Source organism: Cervus canadensis, chromosome 20 (genome assembly GCF_019320065.1).
Source record: "Cervus canadensis isolate Bull #8, Minnesota chromosome 20, ASM1932006v1, whole genome shotgun sequence".
In the NCBI taxonomy this organism is placed as follows: Eukaryota; Metazoa; Chordata; class Mammalia; order Artiodactyla; family Cervidae; genus Cervus; species Cervus canadensis.
The window spans coordinates 21,064,017-21,091,985 of NC_057405.1; the positions used below are offsets into that span (position 1 = coordinate 21,064,017).

Below are 27,969 nucleotides of genomic sequence, written 5' to 3' on the forward strand. Positions count from 1 at the left end.
GAATCTTTCATGATTCATTATAAATTTTATATTATATTTTCCGGTGGACATTGTTGGTGCATTAGGAATTTAGTTTTGTGTATTGATCTCATTGTACAATACAATTTTTGTATGCTGATCTTATTTCCAGCCACCTTCTTGATTCTCCTTATTGTTTCCATTGTTTAAAAAAATTGATCCTCTTGGGTTTTCTAGTAAGGCGATATATTTATAAAATAATGACAATATGATTTCTTCCTTTCTTATTGATTTCTCTTGTATTGTTTTGGTGAGGACCTCATATAACAACTTAGAATAGTTGAGGTGATGTTGGCCATCCTGCTTTTATTTGTGATGGGAATGCTGATATTTCACTATTAAATACAATTTTCATCATGAGTTTTGGAGAGATAACATTTGTGAAGTACGAATGTTCTCCTTTTTGCATAATATGTAATGAAGATACTTTAAGTGATAACTGGAATTTTATCAAATTCTTTCACATTTATTGATATGACCACTTGGCTTCTTTAATCTATTAATATAATAAATTATATTGAGGTCATTTTTAATATTGAAATCATCCTGTTTTAGCGGACACACTTTTATTTGATAGTGATTTATTATCTTTTTTCTGTATGTGTAGATTTTATTTTTTATTTAATACTTTCACATTTATGTAGAAAAGTGAAAGTATCAAAGCTTAGAGTTTTCTTGTTCATTTTGGTGTCATTGTTATACTAGACTTGTCAAATGAGTCAGGTACATCTAATTTTTTTCTTATTTTTTTGACCTGGTAATATTTTATAAAATGGGGCTTATGTATACATGTGTTAGAATTTGTTTGTAAATTTTTCTGCAATTTTTATCATTTTATTACCTTTTATTGACTTTCCATTTTATCTAAGATTAATTTTTTATCTCTCAGTCCAATTTAGATCATTTATGTTTTCCTTGAAGAATGTCCATCTTATGTAGGTTTTCAATTTTATATGTACAGTCCTGCTTTTCTTTTATGATAATTTAAAAAATTTTTTATATTCCCAGTGTTACTTATTTTTCATTCTCCTCTGCCCTCAAAAAAAAAAAAAATCAAAATAACCAAAGATTTAGCTGCTTTTTATCAGCCTCTCAAATCAGCTTAGATTTTATGGATCAATTTTACTATCTTTAAGATTTTTCATTTGTAATTTTTGCTTTTGCCTTTGTTAAATTCCTCCTGATTTCTTTAAGTGGCCTATTTATTTTCATTTTCTATTGTTTTCTATCTAAGGCTTTTACAACCCTGAGTACTGTCATATCAAAATTGCACATGTTTTTCTTTTGTTTTTCAGTTCTAAATAGTTTATAATTTGGATGCTAATTTCTCTTTAAATCATTAGTTATTAAAAGTCCCCCCCCAAGATGTACAGAATTTTAATGTTGATTTCTAAATTCATTGTACTATAGTTTGTGAAAATGTTCTATATGTTATCAAACTTCTTAAGTTTATTTTATTCTCTTTTCTGTCCTAGAACTAGTTAACTTCTATAAATATTGTTTGTATTTTAAAGAATTGCACATGTTCTGTTTCTTATCTATAATATTAAAAAAAGATTAATCACTTTTATGAGTGTCATAGTATTCCATACTACTATTTTTCTCCACCTTTTCCATGACTTTCTGAGAGCTATAGGTTGTCTTTCATTTTAAACTTAGTTTGACATTTATCCTTGTGGTTTTCTCAGTATATTTATATATTTGTTTCATATGCTTTGGAAAATTTTTATGAGTTTCATAGAAATATGTTACTTTGGAAACTTCTTTATGGTTTGCTCCTTTTGTCAGTATGAAAAGTCCTTCATCTCTTTTAATGCTCTTTTCAATATTAACATCGTGACGTCTGATTTTTGCATATTAGCATTTGCTTAATGTAGCTCTTTCATCTCTTTATTCTCAGTCTTCCTAAGTCATTGCATTTGAGGTCTCTTATAAATTCATTACTGGATTTTTTTATCTGGGATAAAAGTTCTTAACTTTTAGCTGTCAATTTAAAGCATTCCCACTTATTGTGATTTCTGTAATTGGAAATTTGTATATCATCACTTGATTTTTCTGTTTATTATATTTTCTAGTTGTCCTTTTGCTTACCTTTAATTGGACTGATAAATTTTTCTTAGTTCTCTTTTTCTACTCTTTTTCAAATATATTATTTGTTTCTGCTTTTTGTGGTAACCTTAACATTATTAACATAGATGTTCAAACGTGCTTTTCTAATCTAGAGTTAATCAGTATCTAAAATATCCCTGCAAATAAAATAAGACTGAGTTATTTTGGGATATAAACTGAGTTTTATATCCAAGTGGCTATATTACCAATATATATTTTATTGTTTAATAAGCATTTGTTTAAACTTAATATATTTTAATATTGATATTCATGAGACTAGCTTTTGTCTCATTCTGAACTTCTGGATTTCTTATTATTATTGGTTTATATTGTCTAGAAATTCTTTCAGAGAGACTCTTAAGGTAATAAACTTCAAAGTTCCTTACCATTCTAAAAATGTCTTTATTTCTACCTCTCCTTGAATAATAGTTTTGCTATGTGTAGAATTCACCAAAGTTATTTTCCCTTAAAATGTCGAAGAAGTCTATTGTCTTCTTGTATCCTGGGTTGCTCACAAGGAGTCTGATGTCAGTTTGATTCCTATCCTTTTGTAAGTGATCTTTCTTTTGATTCTGACAGCTTTTAAGATTTTCTCTTTATTCTTAATATTCACAAATTTCATTGCAATATATCTTAGGGTGTGTGTACGTGTGTGTGTGTGTGTGTGTGTGTGTTAGCTATCTTTCAGCTAAAGAATCTTTAATGTTATTGAGAAATTGCCCCATAAGATTTCTTTAAATGCTTTTCCCAAAATTCTGTGTTTTTTTTTCCCCTCTGAAAATACTTTTAAACAGATGTTGAACTTCTGTTCCATCCATATATCTTAAATCTCCTGCTTTCCATGTCTTAATCTCTGCTCCTAATGGGTAGCTTTAACCCTGGTATTCACCCTACCTTCACTGACTTTCTGTTTTTCAGGCACTCCTTCTGGTAGTTAGCCTACCACTGTTTACATATTTTTCTTTCCAGTTATTTTATGAAACATTTTCTATTGTTCCTATGGATTTGGGATGAAGAGTGTAGGTGAACTCTATAAGTATAAACCACCCTCAGTTTGCCAACTTAAGTACCTTTCCAAGTTTTCTAGCATTTGTCAGCAACACTCATCGTTTGTAGAGCCGGACCACATGGCGGTTTGGCGAGGAGTCGAAGAATTGCCTGAAGGGCTGGAGGGGCCTGTGAGTCTTGTGTTGGGAGCGAGGGGCTGGGCACTCCCAGCTGTGGTGGAGCTGACGGCAGACACACAGGCTGAATAAGAAGGCAGTGTGGGAGCCGAGTCACCTCCGTGTGTCTGGTGGTAGGAAGAGGTGAGCAGATGGCAAGATACCAACACTTAGAGAGAAGGAACGTCAACGTTTGACTTTATAAGTGACAAAATCCCAGTACCGCAGGATCCAAAGGATGGTTGATCTCTGTGGGTTACCGAGGTGGGACTTAGGTTCTACGAGAGAAGAAATTAAAAAATCCTGAACCCCAAACTTAGAATAGCCACTTTGTGGAAACTGATGTAACAAATGTGCAAATAACAGACTTTACTTGAAGACTGCTGTTTATAAAAGTTGTATTTTAAAAGACAGCTTAGCAACTGTATCGGTAGAAAGATCAGTGTGTGTTTCATGAAGTGCAGTATCTGACTTTATACTGACCCTTCATATGATAATGAAGCAAAATGTATCTCCTTCTCTCTCCCAGCATCATAGGTTTTTGCTGCACCCTTGACTTTAGACCTCTCAGTTCGCATATACACTTTCCTTAGGTTGAGACAGCTTAACTCCATACTTGGAGCACTTTCTGGTCATTTACGAATATTCACCTGACCATGGTAGAATGCAACCACCCACAGGGTCTTACTTCTCTAGTTACTATTTATTCCCCCTACATGTTGTGGCCTATCTTTGTTCAGAGAGACATGAATTATTAAAATATGAATGTCAGTAGCCCCAAATTATTTCTATTAGTCATATGTCAATTTGTATCAGAATTAAAGGAAGTCCCAAAGTAACAAACATAATGTAGAGAGAGCAAATTAAAAGTCTCTGTATTGAGATCTTGAGCATTTTATTATTTCTTACAAAATTTCCATGCATCTAGCACTTAGCATTTAAATAATTCAGCATTTTACATTGTTTTAGATAACCCTGTATTGATAGTTTATAAATCAATAAACACAAGTTACTGAGGTGAGACAAAAGGATGGAAGGAAACAACAGGTGAATTAGAATGTGTAACTAGTCCAGGAATTGAATGGAGAAGTTATCTTTGAAGTTCAAATCTGTAAGAGACTGCAGATTGGGAATGAGCAAAGTAATCAGCCTGCAGATGTTTAAATTTCAACTTGGAAAAAAGCCTCTGTGTCTCAAGTACAGAAGGAATCAGAGTTGGGTAAAGCTCCTACATTCTGGCTGAAACAGGAATAAAGTGATGAGGAAGAGGATGCTGGAAATCCATGACTTTCTCAGGCTGAAAATTATTTGTTTTCTAAGAATAAATTTAAGCACCAAGTATATTTAAGTACCACGTGAGATAAGGAACCCCATGCTGAAAACTGCTAACAACACCTTTTTTTAGTTCTACTTAAAATGATGATGACTGTGGTCATAATCGGTTAAGCACTTGTTGAGTATAGTCCTACTCAGCATCTGTATATTATCCCTCATTATTAAAACAACCTGATGAGATAAACGTGATCAAGGTCTTTCTGTAGGATAAGAAGGACTGAACATCTGGTGAATTTTGAAAGAATAAAAAATATGAATAATTTGATCTAAGATATGAAAGACATTTGACTTTAGCAGCGGATCAGAGTAGAGGGAGAAAGGAGGGGCTGTGTTAATTCTTTTATTTCTTTGTTATGAGTTTTTAGTGATCTTTTCTGTAGCTCTATGTTTTCCTTTTCTCAATTTTTTGAAATAACCAGGACTGAAACTGACCAAGGAAAGTTTACAAAGACTTGCATTTTAACAAGATTTACACAAAGAAATTATACCAGTGATGAAGTAAGTAGCAGCCGTTACCAAAATGAAGCTGCTCATCTTTGCAGATGAGTCATAAGTAACTAATGGTGACACATTTAATTGATTAAGTTACACAAAGAAACGTATCTATGAAATCATGGCTGTGTACTGCCCGTGACGCAATTAGTTTTTCAAAACGATTTGATTACGACACCCCTTATAATATAAGAACACAGAGCAATGTGTTAAGTAAGTGTCTTCCCAGCTGGAGCAGTGGTAGAAGCCACCTGCCAAGGCAGGAAATGCAAAGGAGACGGAGGTTTGATCCCTGGGTCGGGAAGATCCCCTAGAGAAGGAAATGGCAACCCGCTCTAGTATTCTTCCCTGGAAAATCTCATGGACAGAGGAGCCTGATGGGCTACAGTCCATGGCGATGCAAAGAGTCGGACATGATTGAGCGACTGTGCACACACGCAGAATGTATTAAGTACTTTAAAATACACATGTTACTTTTGTTCTAGGCTATTAGCCAAACCTCATTTTGCACTTTGCTCTTATGCTTTGAATATCACATGTGTATAAAAGCAAAGTAATTTTTTTCTTTTGAAAGACTGTGGCGATATAATCTGAACGTCAGCAGATAAAACAGCAAAGCACTAGTGGTTTAAAAGGAGGGATAAACAGTGTAGCCAAAAGAATTATGCAAGATGTCTATAACTTAAACCAAAGCAAGGACCATTCCCATAATTATGATTCAAGAAAAAAAAATCAAGGAAAGTTATAATTTTAATCTCCCTTGAGTTTAAATTTACATTCAGGCTTCTTCTCGTAAAAAATTGAACACACAGATGAAATTAGAACTTTTATTCTGTAAGATACTGTACAGGTTAAAGACTCCACGGTTTCTAATTTCTGTAAACAATTACTCTGTCACAAAGAAGAAGTAGATATTTGAAGTAAAAGCAATGAGTTGGAGATTAACAACCCTCTGAAAGACACATGATCGCCCCCATGTTGAGCTGAGTCTCTTGTGTTTCCACAGAGCATCTGTACAACCACCACAGCATTTTTGCACTTTTTCTTCCTGGCTTCATTCTGTTGGGTTTTGACTGAAGCGTGGCAATCATATATGGCTGTAACTGGAAAAATTAGAACACGGCTTATAAGGAAACGCTTTTTGTGCCTTGGATGGGGTAAGCATATTGCTATTCCCTTTTGTGCTCTTGTTAAAATGACTTTGAACACTGCTGTAATGAATGAAGTTGGAAGCTGTGATTATCCCCAGGCTACTTTTCTTTGTGTCTAATTCGGCATGTCGAAGTGGAAATATAGGATGCTAGTCATTTTGGAACTTTGAGGTTGTGGAACTTTAAAAAGGAGTGAATACTGGATGGCCATGTAGCTGGTCAGTTGGTAATCAATAGTGCCCCCGTGGTAGTAAATGAGACCTAAGGTATCTACAGGCAAGAAATCAAAAGTATTCTCTACTACAGGTTCTGAAAATGCAAAATGTCTTAAGTTCAGTGCTCAAAACATGATGTTGTTGTCATATACACTAACCTTGTACTGCCCACATGAAAGCTTTGAAGAGTTCATTTCAAGAGAGCTATTCACGACACAGGAGAAAGCCATCTAGACCATGAATGAAACCACATGGCTAGTCCATGGAGTTCTCATAGGAAACAGAGAAACTGCTGATAGGCTGAGGATGAGTTAATTTTTCATTAGAAAAAGTTCCTCTCACATTGCCTTATGAAATGGGAATCTGGAGGACCTATACATTCCAAAGGGCCAGTTCTAAAGTTTAACTGGAATTAATGAATTCATTTAGTTTAATTAGAATTAATTAATTAAAAAACTAGTTTTAGAAAAAGCTCAGGATTTTTTCATGTTTGCCTTTGAGTTTCAAAAGACTTATACTAAAACAAAATGGGGAAATTTGGACCAAAGATATAAAAAATGAATGCTAGAGGGAACCTGAAGAATCACAAATAAGTGGACTTATTACCATGTCAAAATAATCATGCTAGAAAAACACAGGACCAAGAGCACAAAGGTTATCCATCAGATTTCAGCCAGGGGTTGTTGTGTCTGCACAGGCAAGTGGTAAAACTATTAAGAAGAGACTGGAGAATGTAATATTCTTACACTGTTAACACTTTTAGTCTGAATTTCATGATAAAGACCATCTAAAGCTGGAATGGTATTGAATCAGGGTTTGACTAGATCCAAGAACTACAGTATATAGGGAAATGAAGACTTCCCTTGAAGTATAAAGAATAGCAATTTACAGGAACCTTAACTACCTTATTTAACATCATTACCAAAGGTGATCTTGAGGAGAAGGGTGTATAGCTTCACAGGGTCTCCAGGTTTACAGATAATACTAAACTATTCTGGGTAGTGAAAAAGGTAAACCAATGGTTCTAGACTGTGAGGAAGTCTGAAAGTGGGCAGAATAGTGGCATATGAGTTTCATGATGGCGAAGTGCAATGTAATAATTTAGAAAAAAAAATTAATCTAAGTTATATGGAATGAAGACTGTTTGCTTTTCAGCTTAGGACCCAGAAGAGGATTTTTTTCTGACAAACTTGGTTTAGCCAATCAAAGAAGTCAACTATATGAAAAAGGAGAAGAACAAGGAGGAAGAAAAGAAAAAGGGAGGAGGAGATATTTAACATATATGTGTGTGTGTGTGTATGTGCATGCACATGTGTATATATACACATGTATAAATATACATACACACATATACTTTATATATTACGTATACATATGCACACAGACACGCACACAGACCAGTATTTGTTAAAAAAAATGTTGTGTCTCTTGGAGTTCCCATCATTTAAACCTCGTGAAGGAGTGTGGTATCATTTTTAAATTTCCAGAAGAAAATAGCCAGGATAAGGAAAAATGATAGGAGGGAAAATGATGAGTGGAGGGGACACAGGTAAATGATCAGAAGATGAACTTTTCAATCAGAAAAAACAAGCATGGGCTTCTTGAAAAAAAGGCATGGTCTTCTATAACTTAAAAAAACAAATTAAACAGCTTAGGTCAGACTGAATCCCACTCACCAAACACAGGGAGTTTCTGTTGAACTTGAGCAAGGTAAGCATGATTCATAGAAACATAAAGGAGAAGATGTCAGGTCAGAGTTGCTGCAGGGATGCTGGCACTTGAATGCCAAGAGGGACTAAGGCCCAGAGTGTTACCTACCTAGAGGTTCATGAAGAAAAATTGGCCTAAATCTCTGACCTTCATTCCGGATTGTGCCTCAGGGCCCTTAACCTTGTTCCTACATTCTTGTTAGTATAAGTAAATCATAAAGAGTTAAATGATGAGATATATTTTTTCTGTCTTATTATAAGTATGCTTGATGTGGATCAACATGAGGTCAACTGTACATTCCACTTCTGTGATATTCCATCACCCCAGAACATCCATTTTTTTGCCTTTCTGATTTTATAGCTAGAAATTCCTTTATAGGAATGTAAACCCCTAGGGAAAAAATAACTTAAAAAGATATACTAAATCTCTGTTATGAGTTTCTTTTAAACTCACGTCAAATGCAGTGGTAACCTAGCAACATCAGAGAAATGCACTGACTTAAAAACCCAGCTATCACACTCATATCTTTGTACTTGGAAGAAATCTTATAATACTTTATGAAGGGACGCGTCCACAGGAGGTCCCAACAGTTTCGGTGTCCAGGTCTGCCCTGGCTTGCTGGAGCCTGGGTGCACGGTGGCGGTGGCGAATGTGACATGTGACAATGCTTTCCTTGCAGGTTTGCCGGCGTTAGTGGTGGCCACGTCCGTAGGCTTCACCAGGACAAAAGGATATGGCACTGATCACTAGTAAGTCCGTCCACGGTGATAAATCTTATTTATAATTAAGTAAATTGTCAAATATGCTGCGTTAGTCTTGGCTGGCACTGCTGATGGCTTGTACTCACTCACTGAGTCATGAACAGTGGTTGAAGTCACTTTATGAGGAATGATGTAAGGTGCCTTAAATGCACAAAAGTTCAGCATTGAATGCTGCAAGGCTGTTTAGAATCCTTTCAATTTCCCATTTCTTTGTAACACCAGAGTCTTAATTTCTTTCTTTCTTTGAAATTAACTTTTGTTGGAATATAGTTGATTTACAATGTTATGTTAGTTTCTGCTGTACCGCAAGTGAATCAGTTTTATATATATATACATTTCCACTCTTTTTTTAGATTGTATTCCCATATAGGTCATTCCAGTATTAATGATTAAGTAGAATCATAATTTGTAAAGTATTTCTATATTTACTTTGCATGTTCCATCTCAGATGCATTTTTAAAGACCTGGATAAATCTTGGCACGTTTACATTTTAAAATAGGACTCTGATCTGAGCTTCTGATTTCACAGATGATAATATATACTGGCGGCAGCCACGTTTTGTCACGATACTTCAAGTTTTGTTGCTGTATTAGGGAGATATGTATTCAAACTCAAAGGCCAGGGGATCAGTAGACCACATTATAGAATGCCCGGGCTACGGAAGAAATTAGAAGAGAGTAAAGGGGGATGTGGTAGCAGCCTACCCTAATCAGACCTGTAATACTGAGAACATTCTGTGGGAGAATTTGTCAAGTTTATATTTAATATTTCAAATGTAAAGCAGTGCACTCTTATCTTTTACTTCATCTGCTCTTTAAAGTAGAGTAGACAGTTGAGAAATGGGGAAAAGGATGGCATCTTGTTAGAAGCGTAAGTCTTAAAAGGAGATGTCCTATTTAATTGTCCTCAGGTTTGAGATAGGAACTGGGGCTAATTAGGCCCTTGGTGGGTTCATTCATCTAAGTGGAAAGTGTGCCAAGAGACACCACTGGACCTGCCATCCAAAGGAAACTTCCGAAGAATTGCAAGAACTCATGTCATCAGAGCACTTGTTTTTCTCATACAGTCAACAGCTTGGACCGATAGTGTATGCTGTAGAGCTGTCTTCCTATAGCACCGTTACCTTTCATCTATTATTTTTCAAAATAGCATGACTCCTTTTGAAAGCCACTGTGGTAGGGATATGGAAAGAAGTAGGATTATAGATGGCACAGTTCCAGCTCTCAAGGAGTGTATGATTGAAAATGAATGCAGTACAAGCAGGAAAGTATCAATTTGAAGATGAATTTACGCAAAACTTCAGGAGAAGTTTAGTGGCAGTCTTGGAGACGCCAAACTGAAGTGTTCTATCATACCTAAGGGCTTTTCCTCCAGGTATTTTGTTTTAAAAATAGATATTAAATTGTTGATCTCAAAGTGGGAAAGTAGAATTTTATCAATTTTCTGTTATGACCAAGGAGCGATAACTAGATGCAGACTTTGAAAACACACACACACTGATTTACATAGTAACGTTCACTATTAAGTGTATATAATCCTGTGAGTTAACCAATGCATAAGTTATGTATCCACCACCACAACCAATATAAAAATGTTCTTAGAGGAGGAGAGAACAGTATTGCTAAGTGTTCTTTTTAATAAGTTTATTTATTTCAGCCGTGCTGGGTCTTTGCTGCACGGGCCTTTCTCTGGTGGCGATGAGCAGGGGCTCATCTCGAGCTGTGCTGCTTCTCACTGGGGTGGCTTCTCTTGTTTCGTAACGTGGCCTCCAGGGAGCGAGGGCTTCAGTGGTTTCAGCATGTGGGGTCAATAGTTGCAGCTCCCAGGCTCTTGAGGACAGGCGTAATAGCTGCGGCACACAGGCTTAGGCACTGTGGCATGTGGGATCTTCCTGAGTCAGGGATCGAACCTGTGACTCCTGCATTGGCAGGTGGACTCTCTACCACTGAGCCATCAAGGAAGCCCCAGGTATTGTTAATGGTTGATTGTTGTTCATTTTGGAGGCAGCATGCTGATTCAGGGGACTGAGAAGAGGTCAAGGAGAGGTGCATGAAATGGTAGACATGACTGTATCCAGAAGACCTGTGACAGTCCTTTGCTGTGACAGAATGAGCATTTTTACCTAAATGGTTACTGTCTTTGTCCATGAAAACCTGCAGCTCTTGGGGAATCTACTAATTGAAACAAACACAGCTACACTTATTTTTATTCAAAAGCTTATCTTTAGTGATTTTTTTTTAGCAGTCTGGGAAAAAGTAAAATTGGGAGAAAGAAAAAAGCATGCAAAATGTAGATTATCTGTTCCCTGCAATGATGGCTTTTAAACCAGTATCTTCCACTATCTCAATGGCCTCAAGGAAGAACAGGTAAATGGCACGTATAAGACTCTAAAAATACACTGTTCCTGCTTCAGAGTATACTTGAAAAATTCCATAATGGATATAAAGCAGCATTTTGCATAACTTAATGGTTACCTTTGTACTGAAAGTCACTGTAAGAATCTCACTGCAATAGTAATTTGTGTAAAATTTTTTAACTGCCTGACAGCAAGGCCTCATAATCAAAGTTTCTTTTCTGTGAGAGGTATATGGTATTTGTTACTCATGAAATGTGCTAATTTTAGCTTTTTTCCATATCTTCCATGTGGTTTTAAAAAAACTATGAACCTTTGAAATATGCCAGAATTCCAAGAGTAAGCACATGGTCCAAGCTGTTTGTGTCACACGTTAGTGATCTAATACGTGTCGCTAATTGGTGCTAGTTTTTATCTGATGTTCTTTCCAGCTGCTGGCTCTCTCTTGAAGGAGGTCTGCTCTACGCCTTTGTGGGACCTGCAGCTGCTGTTGTCCTGGTAAACACCAAAATCAGCTTAATTGTTTTTCTTAACAAAGAAAGTCTACTTTGCTTCCATTAAAGTGACACTATCGTATTGATTGTGCGGAAATTTTAAAGTTTGATGAATCGTTACTTAAATTTTAATGTTGATGTCTATCCAGTGCTTTATTACGCTAAAATATTCTTATGTTGAAGCCTGAAGAATATTAAGCATGGGAGTATGGGATTTCTCTTTCAGGAATTTCACATTTGTGAAGAAGTTTGAGTAAGTTTCGGTAAATTCTTCCTTGTTAGCGTATAGAATTTCCTCATTTATTATTATTTCACTATTACACCTTTATACTTTCATAATATGATCTACATAATTATTGAGATCTCTTAATAATAACTGGGGCTGACACCAAATATCAACAAGAAAATGTATGTTCCTGTGTCAAAGTTTCTCCTCCTTACTGCTGCAGATTTTTTTTTTTTTTTTTCATTTATTTTTTGCTGCAGATGTTTTGAACTGGACATTTCTTTGTTGTGGGGCTGCCCTGTGTATTTATCAGTACCACTGGATCTACCTGCTAAATAACAATGATACCCTTCAAGTTGTAATAATCAGAAAATGTCTCTAGAGATTTTGCATTGTTCACTGAGGGTACAAATCACCCCCCTCTAGTTGAGAACCCCTACCGTATTTATGCATGAAGTTTTACAAATTTTTCTTTTTTGAATCACAAAATAATTCCTTTGCATGTTTACTTATAGGAATGTGAAAATTTTCCACTAACTTGCCTTTCCTCTGTGTCTCTGAATTTATTGATTATAAATCTTTCTTATCTAATAAGTCTTTGAGAAATGTCAGAGAAAAAGGAAACAATCTGAATTAAATGCAAGGATGCATTTCTCTGTACAATCAGATTTCTAACTGAAAAGCTACCTTTTCGATTATTGAACAAATCATTCAATAAGTTGGAAGCTGGAGATATTTTTTTAATAGCTCTTTGTGGTTTTTCTTTCTTTAAAGTTTGTTCTTCCTCCTCTGAATTATAAAAGGGAGCAGAAACTGTTGGTGATTTACAAGAAAATCTAGGCATGAGTGTTAGAAGAGCATAGGAAAACTAAAACTATCAGGCACAGTTCTATCCACTGCATTGAATTTTTATTTAATCAACTGAATTATTTCCCTAGGCTTCTAGATTAATATACACATAACCCTAAAGTGAAGAAACAATGAGTATGTGTGTAATTGAAAGACAAAAGTTCTTTGGAGTGGTGATGAATTCTCTCATGTTTAAATTGTAGACTAATAGAATCCACAGAATACAGTTTTTTTAGTTCAAATAATAGATATACGAATATGAGTCAGCCTTTCTCTTGATCAAATGGCATCTTGTTAGGAAGCTATGAAGAGTGACACCTTCTAAGTCTTTACCTAACAGTTTCTTTGGATCTTTTTTACACCAGTAATTAAGCAGATTCTATCTGTATATTCCATCTGCTCAAAGTATATTGGAGAAGTAGAAGTTTCTTTTTTATCGACTAGTATCCTGCTTCATTTAAAACAGATTTTTCACAAGCTAGTAGTTGCAATGTACAGGCTTCACTATTTGCAGTGGGTGTCGCACCAAGATTCTTTCGACCGTGGAGGGTAAGGGGCAGGGAGGCAAAAAGGAGAAAATATTTTTCCTTGATTATCTTGGTTTCAGCATTGTACTGGATTCCTTTATCAGGAAGTGCCGGCAGGTTAGAGAACCCAGCGCACTTATAATAAAGCTGCTACAACTAGACCACAGCTCTCTCTACAGCTATTTACAATTTGACTTGAGGAAGATGAATATGTGTGATTTCATCTCAGCTGTGTTATGCAAGAGACCTTTTAAATGGATAGAAGAGTCTTAGAGATGCTGAGACTGGTTCAATAGAGCACATTATAAAAATTAGTGTAAGTGTCCATCTGAAAGGATGCTGGTGAATTGAATAGGCTTTACCCTTTGTCTAGAAAAGCAAGGTGCATTAAAATGCCCCCAGTCTCCTGGGAGAAAACAGTTGCACAGCACGAAGAACTGAGGCTTTCTGCTCTCCCAGTTCCAGGCAGTGACAAACCTTAGCTCCTTTGCCTAGCAGGACTCACCCTGGCTGCACATTGCAAGACATGATCTTCTGATACCCTGACATAGTGTAAAACTCATTAGTCCATTTGTCTTATTCAAGGATGATTCAGAGAGAAGAATGCTAGATTGGCATAATATGGCAATTTAAAAGTTAGGCCGTTCAATATTAATTTCCTCAGCGTTAACTGCAAAGCATGGACATTAAATGGGCTGAATGTACTTTAAAACATTAAAGTAACCCACCTAGCCAGCTCACGAGAATCCTTTAAGAGATGGACTCTAACACTGCTGTTAAATTGCCCTATTTTCCTGTATGCATTTATGAAATATTTGAGAAGGGCTTCCTGTCACTACCGTTGTGAGTACGTAATTCTGCCAAGGTTGTGAATGGATAAAAGTGGGTTCTTGGGAAAAATCAGGGACCTGATTCCCTTCAACCTTTGTTTCTGTCTGACAGGTCAACATGGTGATTGGCATTTTGGTATTTAATAAACTTGTTTCAAGAGATGGGATCCTAGATAAAAAGCTCAAACACAGAGCCGGGTAAGCTGCAATTGGTGGATTTTGAAGGGTCTTTACAGCGCGTCCCACTCACCAGTCCCAGATCACCGACTGCCTTTGACTGGGCCTTGGATTTTGTTCTTGAGAAACCGGTGTGTATGGTAGACTACGCCATTCGAGCTTCCAATGGGCTGTTCTTAAGAGGTGTCAGCAAAGTCTGAAAATAATTAAAAAGTCCATTAAGAAAATCTGGATTTGTTTGTGTGTATTGCCTATTTGTAAGATAAGAAGATTAAATATTAAGGCTAGACTTAAAATAATTGTTCTTGGATGAGAGTCTCAAAGACCTCCTACTTTTGGTCACAAAGGAGAGGAGGATAAATTGAACCTAACTTCAGTATGGGACATGACAGAATAAGGACACGTAAACCTTAGTAGGGCAAAAATACTGCATTTTATTTGTTCATTGTGTATATCAGAAAAATTCTTCACTCGAAATAATCAGGAAACACTAGTTTTATCATACATTCATTTTTATGCCATTTTCACTATGCCTTGCTAGAAAGTTACTCATAATTTTCACTTGCACATTTTAACCACTTATAAAATTTTGCAAAGTATCTCCTTTAATTTTATTATTATTATAATATCACCATATCTAATGACTTAATAACATTTCATAAGCAGGTTGATAGCAGCTTTTTAAAGTTATATCATTAACTCATAAATTTGTAAAACCTCAAATGAAATAGTAATGTCTTTGAATTTCCCTTTGTGTCTTTTCTTATAAAAAGTTTATAGCTTTCTCCTTTCTGTTTAACTGTACCCCCATTCAAAGCTTACCCCAGATGTTCTCATTTCTTTAAATAATCTATGGTATCCTTAATAGTCATAGTATTTTATCACTGGCTGGTGTGAATTTTAAGCTGTTCATGTGTTTATAGTCTATGTAATAATTTAAGAGACAAGATGGTCTGGGCATTTTCCCCCTATTAAAAGATTAGGTTTAATGGCTTTCAGTATGAAGTTGGATATCATTCAGATCCAACATTAGAACTGCAATGATGTAATAAACACATAATTGGTGGCTCCTTTCTGAGGGGGGATCACTTCCCATCTGGAAGCCTCTTTCATTTCAGATAAGTCTCTAAAGCAGCTTTAAACAGGCAGACTGGAGCTTTCACAGACACTGAGCTTCCTATGCCATTTAAACTTGAAACTTTCACACTATTGATCGACAGTCTGATGTATGGTTAAAATTGGAGCACAGCTACTTCAGTTGTTTCTGCCTAGGTTAATCATGTTAGAATAAATTGTTCATACTGAGTACTGGATATAGAAACTCATTTCTGCCACTAGCAGTGTAAAGTTGTATAATTACTTGCTTAAATTGAGGGTGGAGTGGGTTAGTGGTTAAGATAAAGCTTTGAAGTAAAAGAGAAAATCATGCTCAGTATTTAGCTCTGCACTTTCTTAGCTCTGTGTATCTTTGGGCATGGTATTTCATCTTTCTGCAGCTCAGTCTTCTTACCTATAAAATGGGGGTAGTAACTCTTGCCTCATGATAGAGTATATGAAAAAAAAAAATGTGTATAAAGCATTCACTAGAGTATCTAGCAAATAGCAAGCAAGCACTCACTCAGCATTGGCGACTCTTGTTATGATAAGTAAGTTGAAGAAGCCAAAGCTGGACAGCTTGTTTGCAAAGGACCCTGAACTTCTATCAAGCAAGCATCCATGATCCCACCATTCATGACACTGAGGCCAGAAAAAGAGATGAAATTATCAGAATAAGCATAATGCTAAGGCTTTATTAAATTCAGTCAGTATTTCTTTCTCATTTGATTGTTCTGTATGTAATACACAGTTTGATTCATGTAACTCTTTGTAAGAGAGTACGTAGGTTTAGGAGAAATGACATCATTATGAACATAGAAATGACAATATCATTATGAATAATTTCTATATTCAATTTACATATTAATTTTAAATTAATTTCAATCTGCATATTAATTTTAAAATCCCTATTTCTAAAAATATCACAGAAGATACATCTGTTTTACTGGGAAAACTGAGTCAAACAGTTTTTTTTTCCTAGTTCAAAGGCCACTACTGGAGAAATAGAAATAAAGTTAATACAAGCTAAAAAAGCAGAATGTTGGTTACTGTCCAAAGCAGAAAAGGACTATTAATAAATTAATTACTCTAGGCTTAAATTTCTTTATAATAGAAAATTCTATTTTAGCTTAAAGATTGAAATTTGCTTTCTATTCCGATGTGTGATTGGATGAATTTTTCCAATCTGAACATTTGCAGCTAATTTCTAGTTTCCAGAGAAGCAGTGAGGCCAATAATACAGATTTCAGTGAAGAACAAATAATCAGAATTATCTAAAGAAGCATTAGGCAAGAAGCTAATTGATTAACTTAATTGACTCCCTAATTGTAAATATAGACCATTTCAGGTTATTTGAATATATATATGTATATACTCATATATATATATATACACACATAAGTACATATATGCATATACATATATATATATACCAAGTGTTTCTTTTGAGACATTATAATTTGGAATCAAATATAGTACCAACATGTTCTATTGTATCAACATATTTCTCCTCCCATTTTACCTACTTCTTTATTTCCTTTCTTCTTTTCATCATCAATTATTAGAAACTGCCAAGCATATAGTTTATGCTCAGTAAAGATTGATAGAAGAATGGGTGCATGCATATTAAAACAATAATACAATAATTTGACAAGTTTTGTAATACCCAAACTAGAGTAACTTTTTCTAATACATAAAGTATAGTTAGTTACCAAGGGGGAATTTATGGCAAATATCAACATATCTTATATAAAGTGATATTTGGAAAAGAGGGAAAATAAGATAAAATGACATGTGTCTTTTTAGAACATCTCAAATAAGATATTTCATTTTCTCCTTTTTTCCTGCAATGGAACTTTCTTATCTACTGTTATGAAGTGTATAATGTGAAGAATATTGGTATAGGCATTCTCCTGGGAGCACTGGCCACTGAAGCATTCATGAACCAAACTGGGTAGACTGTTATTATTTGGAAAAGTCTGAATACTTGTGGCTAGTACCTTTGCCCTAGGTTGAATCGGTAAAGTGAATCATATTCTTCACCCCCACATCTAACTCTGAGAGTTTTGATCTTTCTCATGGGGTCTACTGATTAATCTGCTTACTTAATAACTTTTAGGTTTATCTTCTTATCAAAGTTCAATTCACCAATGAGGGCACCTCTTTAAAAGAAACCAGACGTTCTGAATTATGAGCCCCTTGTCACTTTCTATGTTCTGCCATTTTTAGTTTAAACATGGTACTACAGGTCCACCACAGTATTAGTTTTTTAAAAAAACGTACTGGGAAAACCTGATTAGTTCAGTTTAGTCAAACTCTTTGTGACCCCATGGACTGTAGCACACCAGGCCTCCCTGTCCATCACCAACTCCCAGAACTTGCTCAAACTCATGTGCATCAAGTCAACCATCCAACCATCTCATCCTCTGTCATCACCTTCTTCTCTTGCCTTCAATCTTTCCCAGCATCAGGATCTTTTCCAATGAATCAGTTCTTCCCATCAGGTGGCCAGAGTATTGAAGCTTCAGCTTCAGCATCAGTCCTTCCAATGAATATTCAGGACTGATTTCCTTTAGGATTGACTGGTTTAATCTCTTCTCAGTCCAGTTCAGTTCACTTCAGTCCAGTCACTCAGTCGTGTCCGACTCTTTCTGACCCCATGGACTGCAGCACACCAGGCTTCCCTGTCCATCACCAACTTCCGGAGTTTACCTACTTCTCAAACTCATGTTCATTGAGTTGGTGATGCCATCCAACCATCTCATTCTCTGTCATCCCCTTCTCCTCTTGCCTTCAATCTTTCCCAGCATCGGGGTCTTTTCCAATGAGTCAGTTCTTCGCAAGAGGTAGCCAAAGTATTGGAGTTTCAGCTTCAGCATCAGTCCTTCCAATGAATATTCAGGACTGATTTCCTTTAGGATGGACTGGTTGGATGTCCTTGCAGTCCAAGGGACTCTCAAGAGTCTTCTCCAACACCACAGTTCAAAAGCATCAACTCTTCGGCGCTCAGCCTTCTTCACGGTCCAACCCTCACATTCATACATGACCACTGGAAAAACCAAAACTTTGACTAGATGGACCTCTGTTGGCAAAGTAACGTCTTTGCTTTTTAAATGCTGTCTAGGTTGGTCATAACTTTTCTTCCAAGGAGCAAGCGTCTTTTAATTTCTTGGCTGCAGTCACCATCTGCAGTGATTTGGGAGCCCAAGAAAATAAAGTCTGTCACTGTTTCCCCATCTATTTGCCATGAAGTGATGGGACCAGAATGCCATGATCTTAGTTTTCTGAATGTTGAGTTTTAAGCTAACATTTTCACTCTCTTCTTTCACTTTCATCAAGAGGCTCTTTAGTTCTTCTCTTTCTGCCATAACTGTGGTATCATCTGCATATCTGAGTTTATTGATATTTCTCCTGGCAATCTTGATTCCAGCTTGTGCTTCGTTCAGTCCAGCATTTCTCATGATGTGCTCTGCATATAAGTTAAATAAGCAGGGTGACAATATATAGCCTTGACATAACCCTTCCCCAATTTGGAACCAGTCCATAGTTCCATGTCAAGTTCTAACTGTTGCTTCTTGACCTGCATACAGATTCCTCAGGAGGCATGTCAGGTGGTCTGGTATTCCCATCTCTTGAAGACTTTTCCACAGTGTGCTGTGATCCACACAGTCAAAGGCTTTGGCATAGTCAATAAAGCAGAAGTAGATGTTCTTCTGGAACTCTCTTGCTTTTTTATGATACAACAGATGTTGGCAATTTGACCTCTGATTCCTCTGCCTTTTCTGAATCCAGCTTGAACATCTGTAAGTTCTTGGTTCACATACTATTAAAACCTCTCTGGGAGAATTTTGAGCATTACTTTGCTATCGTGTGAAATGAGTACAATTGTGCGGTAGTTTGAGCATTCTTTGGCATTGCCTTTCTTTGGGATTGGAATGAAAACTGACCTTTTCCAGTCCTGTGGTCACTGCTGAGTTTTCCAAATTTACTGGCATATTGAATCCAGCATTTTCACAACATTATCATTTAGGATTTGAAATAGCTCAACTGGAATTCCATCTTTTCCATTATCTTTTCGTAGTGATGCTTCCTAAGGCCCATGTGACTTCACATTCCAGGATGTCTGGCCCTAGGTGAGTGATCACACCATTGTGGTTATCTGGGTCATGAAATCTTCTGTGTATTCTTGCCACCTCTTCGTAATATCTTCTGCCTCTGTTAGGTCCATACCATTTCTGTCCTTTATTCTGCCAATCTTTGCATGAAATGATCCCTTGGTATCTCTGATTTTCTTGAAGAAATCTCTAGTCTTTCCCATTCTGTTGTTTTCCTCTACTTCTTTGCATTGATTGCTTAGAAAGGCTTTCTTATCTCTCCTTGCTATTCTTTGGAACTCTGCATCCAAATGGGAATATCTTTCCTTTTTCTCCTTTGCCTTTTGCTTCTCTTCTTTTCTCAGCTATTTGTAAGGCCTCCTCAGACAACCATTTTGCCTTTTTGCATTTCTTTTTCTTGGGGATGGTCTAGATCACTGCCTCCTGTACAATGTCATGAACCTCTGTCCATAGTTTTTCAGGCACTCTGTCTATCAAATCTAGTCCCTTGAATCTATTTGTCACTTCCACTGTATAATCATAAGGGATTTGATTTAGGCTGTACCTGAATGACCTAGTGGTTTTCCCTACTTTCTTCAATTTAAGTCTGAATTGGGCAATAAGGAGTTCATGATCTGAGCCACAGTCAGCTCCCAGTCTTGTTTTTGCTGACTGTATGGAGCTTCTCCATTTTCAGCTGCAGAGAATATAATCAGTCTGATTTCGGTATTGACCATCCAGTGATGTCCATGTGTAGAGTCTTCTCTTGTGTTGTTGGAAGAGGGTATTTGCTATGACCAGTGCTTTCTCTTAGCAAAACTCTCTTAGCCTTTGCCCTGCTTCATTCTGTACTCCAAGGCGAATTTTGCCTGTTACTCCAGGTATCCCTTGACTTCCTACTTTTGTATTCCAGTCCCCTATGATGAAAAGGACATCTTCTTTTGCTCTTAGGTCTAGAAGGTCTTATAGGTCTTCATAGGACCATTCAACTTCAGCTTCTTCTGCGTTACTGGTCGGGGCATAGACTTGGATTACTATGATATTGAATGGTTTGCCTTGGAAATGAACAAAGATCATTCTGTCATTTTTGAGATTGCACCCAAGTACAGAATTTCGGACTCTTTTTGTTGACTGTGAGAGCCACTCCATTTCTTCTAAGGGATTCTTGCCCACAGTAACAGATATAAAGGTCATCTGAATAAAATTCACCCAATCCAATACATTTTAGTTCACTGATTTCTAAAATGCTGAAATACAGGGAAAGTCTGTATTTTACACAAAAACATCACATGGTAATGAATGAGAGAACACAGAAGATTATTTCAAGGTGTTTTTGAAATTTGATTCAAATAATTTCTTTTTGGTTCCTCCTAAGAGGGTAAAGTTCTGTTAAACCATTCATTTACAAAATATTCTTTTCTAAAGAAAAATATGTCAAGTTTTTCTACATAATGTGACTTTGCTTCTATGAGATAGTAGATTGAGTCTGAACTTACCTGCAGAATCCTATAGAGTTGAATATACCATTTAAAAACTATTAGGTTTGAGTCTGTGACAAAATGTTCAGAAAGAATGTTTTGAACTTAGTGACTATATTAAATGTGTCTTATGAAAGCTAAACTACCACTCTATTTATTATCAACTAATACTTCATCAAATTCATCAACCTCTATATTCAGATCATCCTAAAATATAGGCAATACATTGATGCTAAATGAAATGTAAATATGTTGGGTTAAAGGCTACATCTTCCTCATAGGACTAAAAGCTTATAATATATATCTCTTTATGTTGGACTTCTGAGATACCTCTGTGTATTTCAGAATGTTTTAATTAATATTATGTTCCTCCTGTAAATTACATTGAAAATCTTTGAAACTAGGAATCCTTACCTACTTGATTATCAAGGGTCTGAATAAAGGGTTTTCACTGTATGTCCACACAAATACGTGCTTATTTTTAATTCAGTGTATTGGGCAACTTTGACCTGTAGATACAAGGGCCATTTATGGTATAAATGATCAAAATATGCTTTGCATGTAACAAAGGCCCATATTATTAAGAGGTAAATGTTACAAAAATAATGTGTAGTGTAAATGCATCTTTAAACATGACCAAGAGAATTCTTCTTTGATAAATATGCTTTTCTGCATGAAATCATATTTAAAAGCTAACTTATAGCAGCAACTTTTTTTTTGGTGACAATTCAATATTTTGTTCTTTTTGTGGGTGTTCTGTTTGTTTGCAGTCAGATGAGTGAGCCTCATAGCGGTTTGACGCTCAAATGTGCCAAGTGTGGAGTAGTTTCAACAACAGCTTTATCAGCCACCACCGCCAGTAACGCCATGTTAGTCCCAATCATTTACATCTTCTTGTTACAAATCTTTTACCGTGCATGTGAGAAAATGCTATGATGGAAAATAAATCATATTTGCTAATATTAGAACTAAGAACATACTTAAATGTTTGTAATTTGCAACTGCTTTTATAACTATTGTGGGATTGCTTATCAAAAAATAAGTAAAACTGTGGAATCTTATCTGCTTTGTGGCTTCCAAGTTAATATCTTGGTGCCACATACAAGAATGCTTTGTTGAACGGGGATTAGGTTATGGCCTGAGGCGTACGTGCAGCTACATAACGCGGCTCCTTCTCTTCCAACAGGGCGTCTCTCTGGAGCTCCTGTGTGGTGTTGCCCCTTCTGGCTCTGACGTGGATGTCTGCAGTTCTGGCCATGACAGACAAGCGCTCCATCCTGTTTCAAATACTTTTTGCCGTGTTTGATTCATTACAAGGCTTCGTGATAGTCATGGTCCACTGCATTCTTCGAAGAGAGGTGAGAAAGATCATTCTTGCAAGGATGAGGAATGATACTCAGAAGAGTATTTTCCATGTTAATAAATAGGATATTTTCTTTTAATAACCTGGTCTTGAGATTAAAGCTGGTCTCCTCTAAAGACAGTTGTTTGAGAGTCAATGCTAAAGGAAAAAGTTAAGGCAAAGGGGGTTCCTTGGACTCTGAAAGTGACAGATTAAAACAAATGGGACAAAGCAAGGGGAAACACCAGCAGAGGTGCCGAGAGAGGCTATGATGCAATCACAGGTATAGATAAGAGGGTGGGCAGCCTATCTGTAGAAGATAATATGATGCTGTTTCTTAAAGCTGTTCCCTGACTTGTGCTTCTACACACGGCGTAACCCCATTCCTCAAATTTAACTAATTTTGTTTTAGATAGAAAATGCTGAAGATGAATGAGCAATTCTTTTGTCTCTATACTAAGGTATGATTAAGGTTACTCAAATGGGATGATTTTGATATGGATGTGATGCTTAGAAAACACACAGACACACCCCAAAAATGGCGACAGTGGAGCATGATGGACAGTCCCCAAGGACTGTAGGTCTATAATCACAGCATTTCTCCAGGTTCTGGTGAGGTTTGCTGGTAGCACTTGAGAGAAGGAAGTCATCCTTCATGAACTGAGAGTGACTTGCACCAAATCTATCCCGATGAGTGATGGAGTTCACACTTAAATTGTTTAGGGATGAAATATTGTTTTCCAACTGGTGCAAAAATTATTCTGTGTGCTTGCAAGCACCAACACAGTGTTTACAAGGTTTCTGAGTCATCTTAGTGTTTACTCTGGGGATGGTGATGACTAAAACACACAGTGACACAGTGCCATGCTAGTAATTTTGAGAAGATGGTATCCACTGTCATTTTCTATTATCTAGTTTGCATGAGAACTTTATTATGATGTGCATATTGCAAAACAACACATGTGCATCTGAGTACACATCCCATAGCTTTTACAGTGATGTGTGAAGGTAAGCAAAGTTTTTAACATCATTTACCAGATGAGGAGAAAAATGTTTCTGAGCTCCTTTAGTATAATACAGATGTCAGCCATAAACCCACAAGTGTATTCCAAGAACATTGTATGATGAAAAACAAGGAAAACAGAAGAATGACTTCACATTGCAAGGGGAAAGGGAATTTCATCACTTAAAAAATCTGATATAGCTCACCATTGCCAGGACATCACAAATTACTACCTAGAATATCGGCATTAAAAACCTTTTAAGTGTTGAATTTTTCATAGACCAAAGTTGCATAAAAATGTCCTTCTCCGACCATAACTATTGAAAGGTTGTTGCTGAACCACAAAAAGATGCCGGGATTCTTGGCCTCTGGAGGAGAAGAATTCAATCCGGGGTCAGAGACAAGGCTTGATCACTCAGAGCTTTTGTGTAATTAAGTTTTTTGTGTAATTAAAGTATGAAAGAGACAGAGAAAGCGTCTGACATAGACATCAGAAGGGGCAGAAAGAGTACCCCTTGCTAGTGTTAGCAATGGAGTTATATACTTTTAATTAGTTATTACAATGAATCAAAAGAATGTCTCAAGTTTGTGAAAATTTTATCAGACCCACTCCCAACAATTTACATTTTAGGATGACAAGATTAGAATTTAACAATAGAAAGATCATACTAGACCCACTCCCATAATACATTCTAAGATATTAGGATTAGTCAGAAGGTTTTCATGAAGGAGAAACTGTCCTTCCAGCCCTCCAGCTGGATACATTGTTGTTTTATAATCCCTAGTACAGTTTAAACTGAGTTGTGTAATTGACTAAGACTAAGGAATATAGAGGGAAAAAAACATTTTTCCTTTTCTCCTCCTTGAGAATTCCAGACCCCTATCTCCACTCCGAGAGCCCCAGACCCCTTTCTCCTCCTTGGGGACCCTGGACTTCTTATCAATCTGCCTAGGAATTGACTCTCTCACCATCCTGAGAGTCTTCCATGTTAAAACTATCTCTAATATGTTTATGTAACAAAATTGTTTGAAGTGTGTGGACACGATACTTTTTTGATTGATGATTCAGGATGAACAATGTGGGCTGTAAGGAAGATACATGATTTATCTGCATGAGATTTTCAGAAGATATTAATACTTTAGGTGTTAAAGAGAAAATGTCCCATCTCTAAATTAAGTCTTTATTTTTCTTCAAGAATAAGCTCTCTAAAAAGCCTTAGGCTATGATCAAAATATTCAGGTTTTAAAGTGACAGATATTTTGTTGGCTGATTATCAGATTTGTGCTGCTTACATGAAGAAAAATACTTGGCACAAAAATTCAGTTCCACCAGAACTTTTCCATACTTGCTAATTGGATTAAAAATGATCAAAAACATGAATTAAGAGTTCAGTTCAGTTTCAGTCGCTCAGTCATGTCTGACAATTTGCAACCCCATGGACTGCAGCACGCCAGACTTCCCTGTCCATCACCAACTCCCGGAGTTTACTCAAACTCATGTCTATTGAGTCGGTGATGCCATCCAACCATCTCATCCTCTGTCGTCCCCTTCTCCTCCCACCTTCAATCTTCCCTAGCATCAGGGTCTTTTCCAAGGAGTCAGTTCTTCCCATCAGGTGGCCAAAGTATTGGAGTTTCAGCTTCAGCATCAGTCCTTCCAATGAATATTCAGGACTGATTTCCTTTAGGATGGACTGGTTGGATCTCCTTACTGTCCAAGGGACTCTCTTAAGAGTAATTAAATTAAATCATATAGAAGTACTTCTGTTAAATACGCATCTGTAAATATATATTTTCTGTATTAATAGGAAGCAAAATATGGATTTTTGGCCCTGTTGTTGCATTTTCAATGATTAGTTCAGTTTGAATAATTTTACTGTTGATAAATTAATAGCAGAGTGTCATATCTCTCATTTTAACACTGAAATCATAAGTTGCATATTCAGTAGTTTTGCACTGACCCTGAAAAATACCCTGTAACATTGCGAAAATACATAGAGAAGATTTCAGTTATAGGCAAGTCTCTTTCAGAATTCTTCAGTGGAAATTGTTACTGAAAAACCAAAAGAGCCTCTTAAATTTTGCAAATTCCAAAGAATGCATCATAAGGATATCTCACTGAATTCACAGAAGTTATTGTTTCTTTTTTACCTTCTAAGTGTGTATTGCCAGACACTAGCAATAGGTCTAGCATTAACCACCATCCAGGAGAACAAGGCACCTTTCCATGTCCTAGTGTCTCCTGTGAACAAACATGTCATAAAAACACACCAGAGCAAATGAACTTAAGAGCTACCTGTAAAATATTGGGTAATGACTCACATCTGTCACTCTACTTGATAATCTGATAGGAGTTTTATATCTACTGCTTTTTTTCACTTTAAAACATTTCCTTCAAACAATTCAAAATAGTTTGTATGTACTCTTTGTTTCTTTTATCTCTTTAAAATTTATGGTGTTCTTGCTATGTGCCAGCACCTATGCTAGATGTTTATTTTTTATTTTTAAATTAATTTATTTATTTGACTGTGTCACATGGCTTATAAGGTCTTAGTTCCCCAACCAGCCATCAAACCTGGACCCTTAGCAGTGAAAGCAGAGTCCTAACCACTGGACAGCCAGGGAATTCCCTGGACATCTTCTTTCTTAAAAGTGTATAGTAAGAAAGACATCAGCAGTTTCCTAGAGCTGGGGTGGGGGTTGGTAGAAAATAAGGGGTGACTGTCAGTGGGTGTTGGGTTTCTTTGGGGGGTGATGAAAAGATTTTCAAATTGGATTCTAGGGTGGCTACTAAAAGCCTTCATACACCTTACATGGGTGACCTTTAAAACATGTCAATCCCATCCCAATAAAGCTGTTTTAAAAAACAAACAAAAAAAGTATATGAGCAAATTAAGGAATATTTCCTTCAATTTAGAGAGAGGCTGGATACAAATAAACATATTTCTGTTTCTGTGTATTTTGGTACATGCTAACATAATTTGGTTGTCTTTAGTCTTTAATGTTTCATCCAATATAATTCAAAAGGCTTTCCCCGTGTTTATTTCTGCAGTCTTCTCTGAAGCAGGTGGGTGTGCACAGGGGAGGAAGGGAGCTTTGCAGGTTAAGAAAGAGAAAAGAAAGAAAATACTGTAAAACAGTGGCGTTTTAAATGTTAAGGGGGGGGCTCTTCATTCATTTTTAAAGCAGTGCTGCTTTCAATGGGACAAATTTTTCTAAACTATTCCAAGTCAAGAAAGAAAGGAAAAAGGATCATTCTGGTACAATCTCAACTTAATTATATTTCACTTTTCTAAAAAATAAATCAAATTGACTATTTGCCTAGTAGTTTGTTGTGACTCCAGGCTGAGATCTTAATGTTTAAATTTCATAACATGTATATTCTTGAAGTACAGTTTCTTCTTCTAAAGCCCCTTTCTCTTTTAAATTGCCTTAGCAGATGTCTCTGACAAAAGAGGAAGTGCGAAGAGGGAATGAGAATTTTTAAAAAATTAAACCATCTGATCACAACAGGTGACTTTCAGAAACAAACCTATAGCTTAAAAGCTAATGTGTCATACCTCATAAGATAAGGATAAGGATCTAATAGAAAATAACAAGGATATAATAGAAAATAGAAAACATAGGTGTTTCCTTCATTTACCCATCATTTTGTTCCATCTTAAGTGTTTTCTGTTAATTTCTATTGGAGTAGAGCTGCCTTACAATGTGGTGTTCCTTTCTGATGTACAAGGTGAATCAGCTGAATGTTTACACGTATCCCCTCTTTTTTGGATTCCCTTCCCGTTTAGGTTGCCACAGAACACGGGGGAGAGTTCCCTGTGCGTTCTTGATTAGGATTCATTTGCATTAAGCACAGAACGACATAGCCACTGTTTACTATTCTCTGCATTGCCATGGAAATCTTAACCACACCAGAGCCACGAGCGCTTTGAAATAGTTCCGGTTGCTAGGAAACCGCTTCCCTGGTGCTGCGCATTCTTCTCGTGGCTGCTGTCTCTGGCTGTGCCTGGATCTAAGACAGTCGTCCAGCTTGATGGCAGAGGGGGGAAATAACAAGATTGTGGTGCGAAATAAGCCGCAATAAAACCCTCTCGCTGAAAGGAAGGGGGAAAGGCGAGTGCCTAGATGGATCATTTTGTCCTGTCAGTGTGTGCGGACGCTGGGGCCGCTCCGAAGCATCAGTCGCAGGGCCAAGCTCGCCTCTCTTCTTTCTCTGCTGCTGGCAGGAGGGCTAGGCTGCACCAGATGAGGTCCCAGAAGCTTCATCCAAACCTGGGCAGCGATTTTGTAGCAAATGCTTAAAATAAACATGAACAGGGTTTTCTTTCTTTCTGTATCTCCCACGCCCTCCCAGTCTCCACTCCTTTTTTTCCTGTCAACTTCCCTTCTGACTTATTATTTTCATAAAAATACAGATGAGCAAAGTTATTTATAAGCATATGACAGTGAATATAGGAAGCAGACAAGCCACCTTAACCATCTCAGTTAAAATGAATATTCTCTCCCAAATACATCATTTTTTAAAAAATGAAATCAGTAGTGG

At 36.6% G+C, this 27,969-nt stretch overlaps 1 protein-coding gene across 2 annotated transcripts in view; it reads left to right on the forward strand.

Annotated features, from left to right (window-relative positions):
- ADGRB3 (adhesion G protein-coupled receptor B3) overlaps positions 1-27,969 on the forward strand; it is an 851,399-nt gene that overhangs the window by 780,178 nt on the left and 43,252 nt on the right. For both annotated transcript variants that reach the window (XM_043439524.1, XM_043439523.1), the window contains 6 exons: positions 6,124-6,274; positions 8,873-8,942; positions 11,740-11,806; positions 14,347-14,432; positions 21,849-21,947; positions 22,265-22,436. In XM_043439524.1, coding sequence (XP_043295459.1) covers positions 6,124-6,274; positions 8,873-8,942; positions 11,740-11,806; positions 14,347-14,432; positions 21,849-21,947; positions 22,265-22,436 — 645 coding nt within the window. The remainder of the gene's footprint in view (positions 1-6,123; positions 6,275-8,872; positions 8,943-11,739; positions 11,807-14,346; positions 14,433-21,848; positions 21,948-22,264; positions 22,437-27,969) is intronic.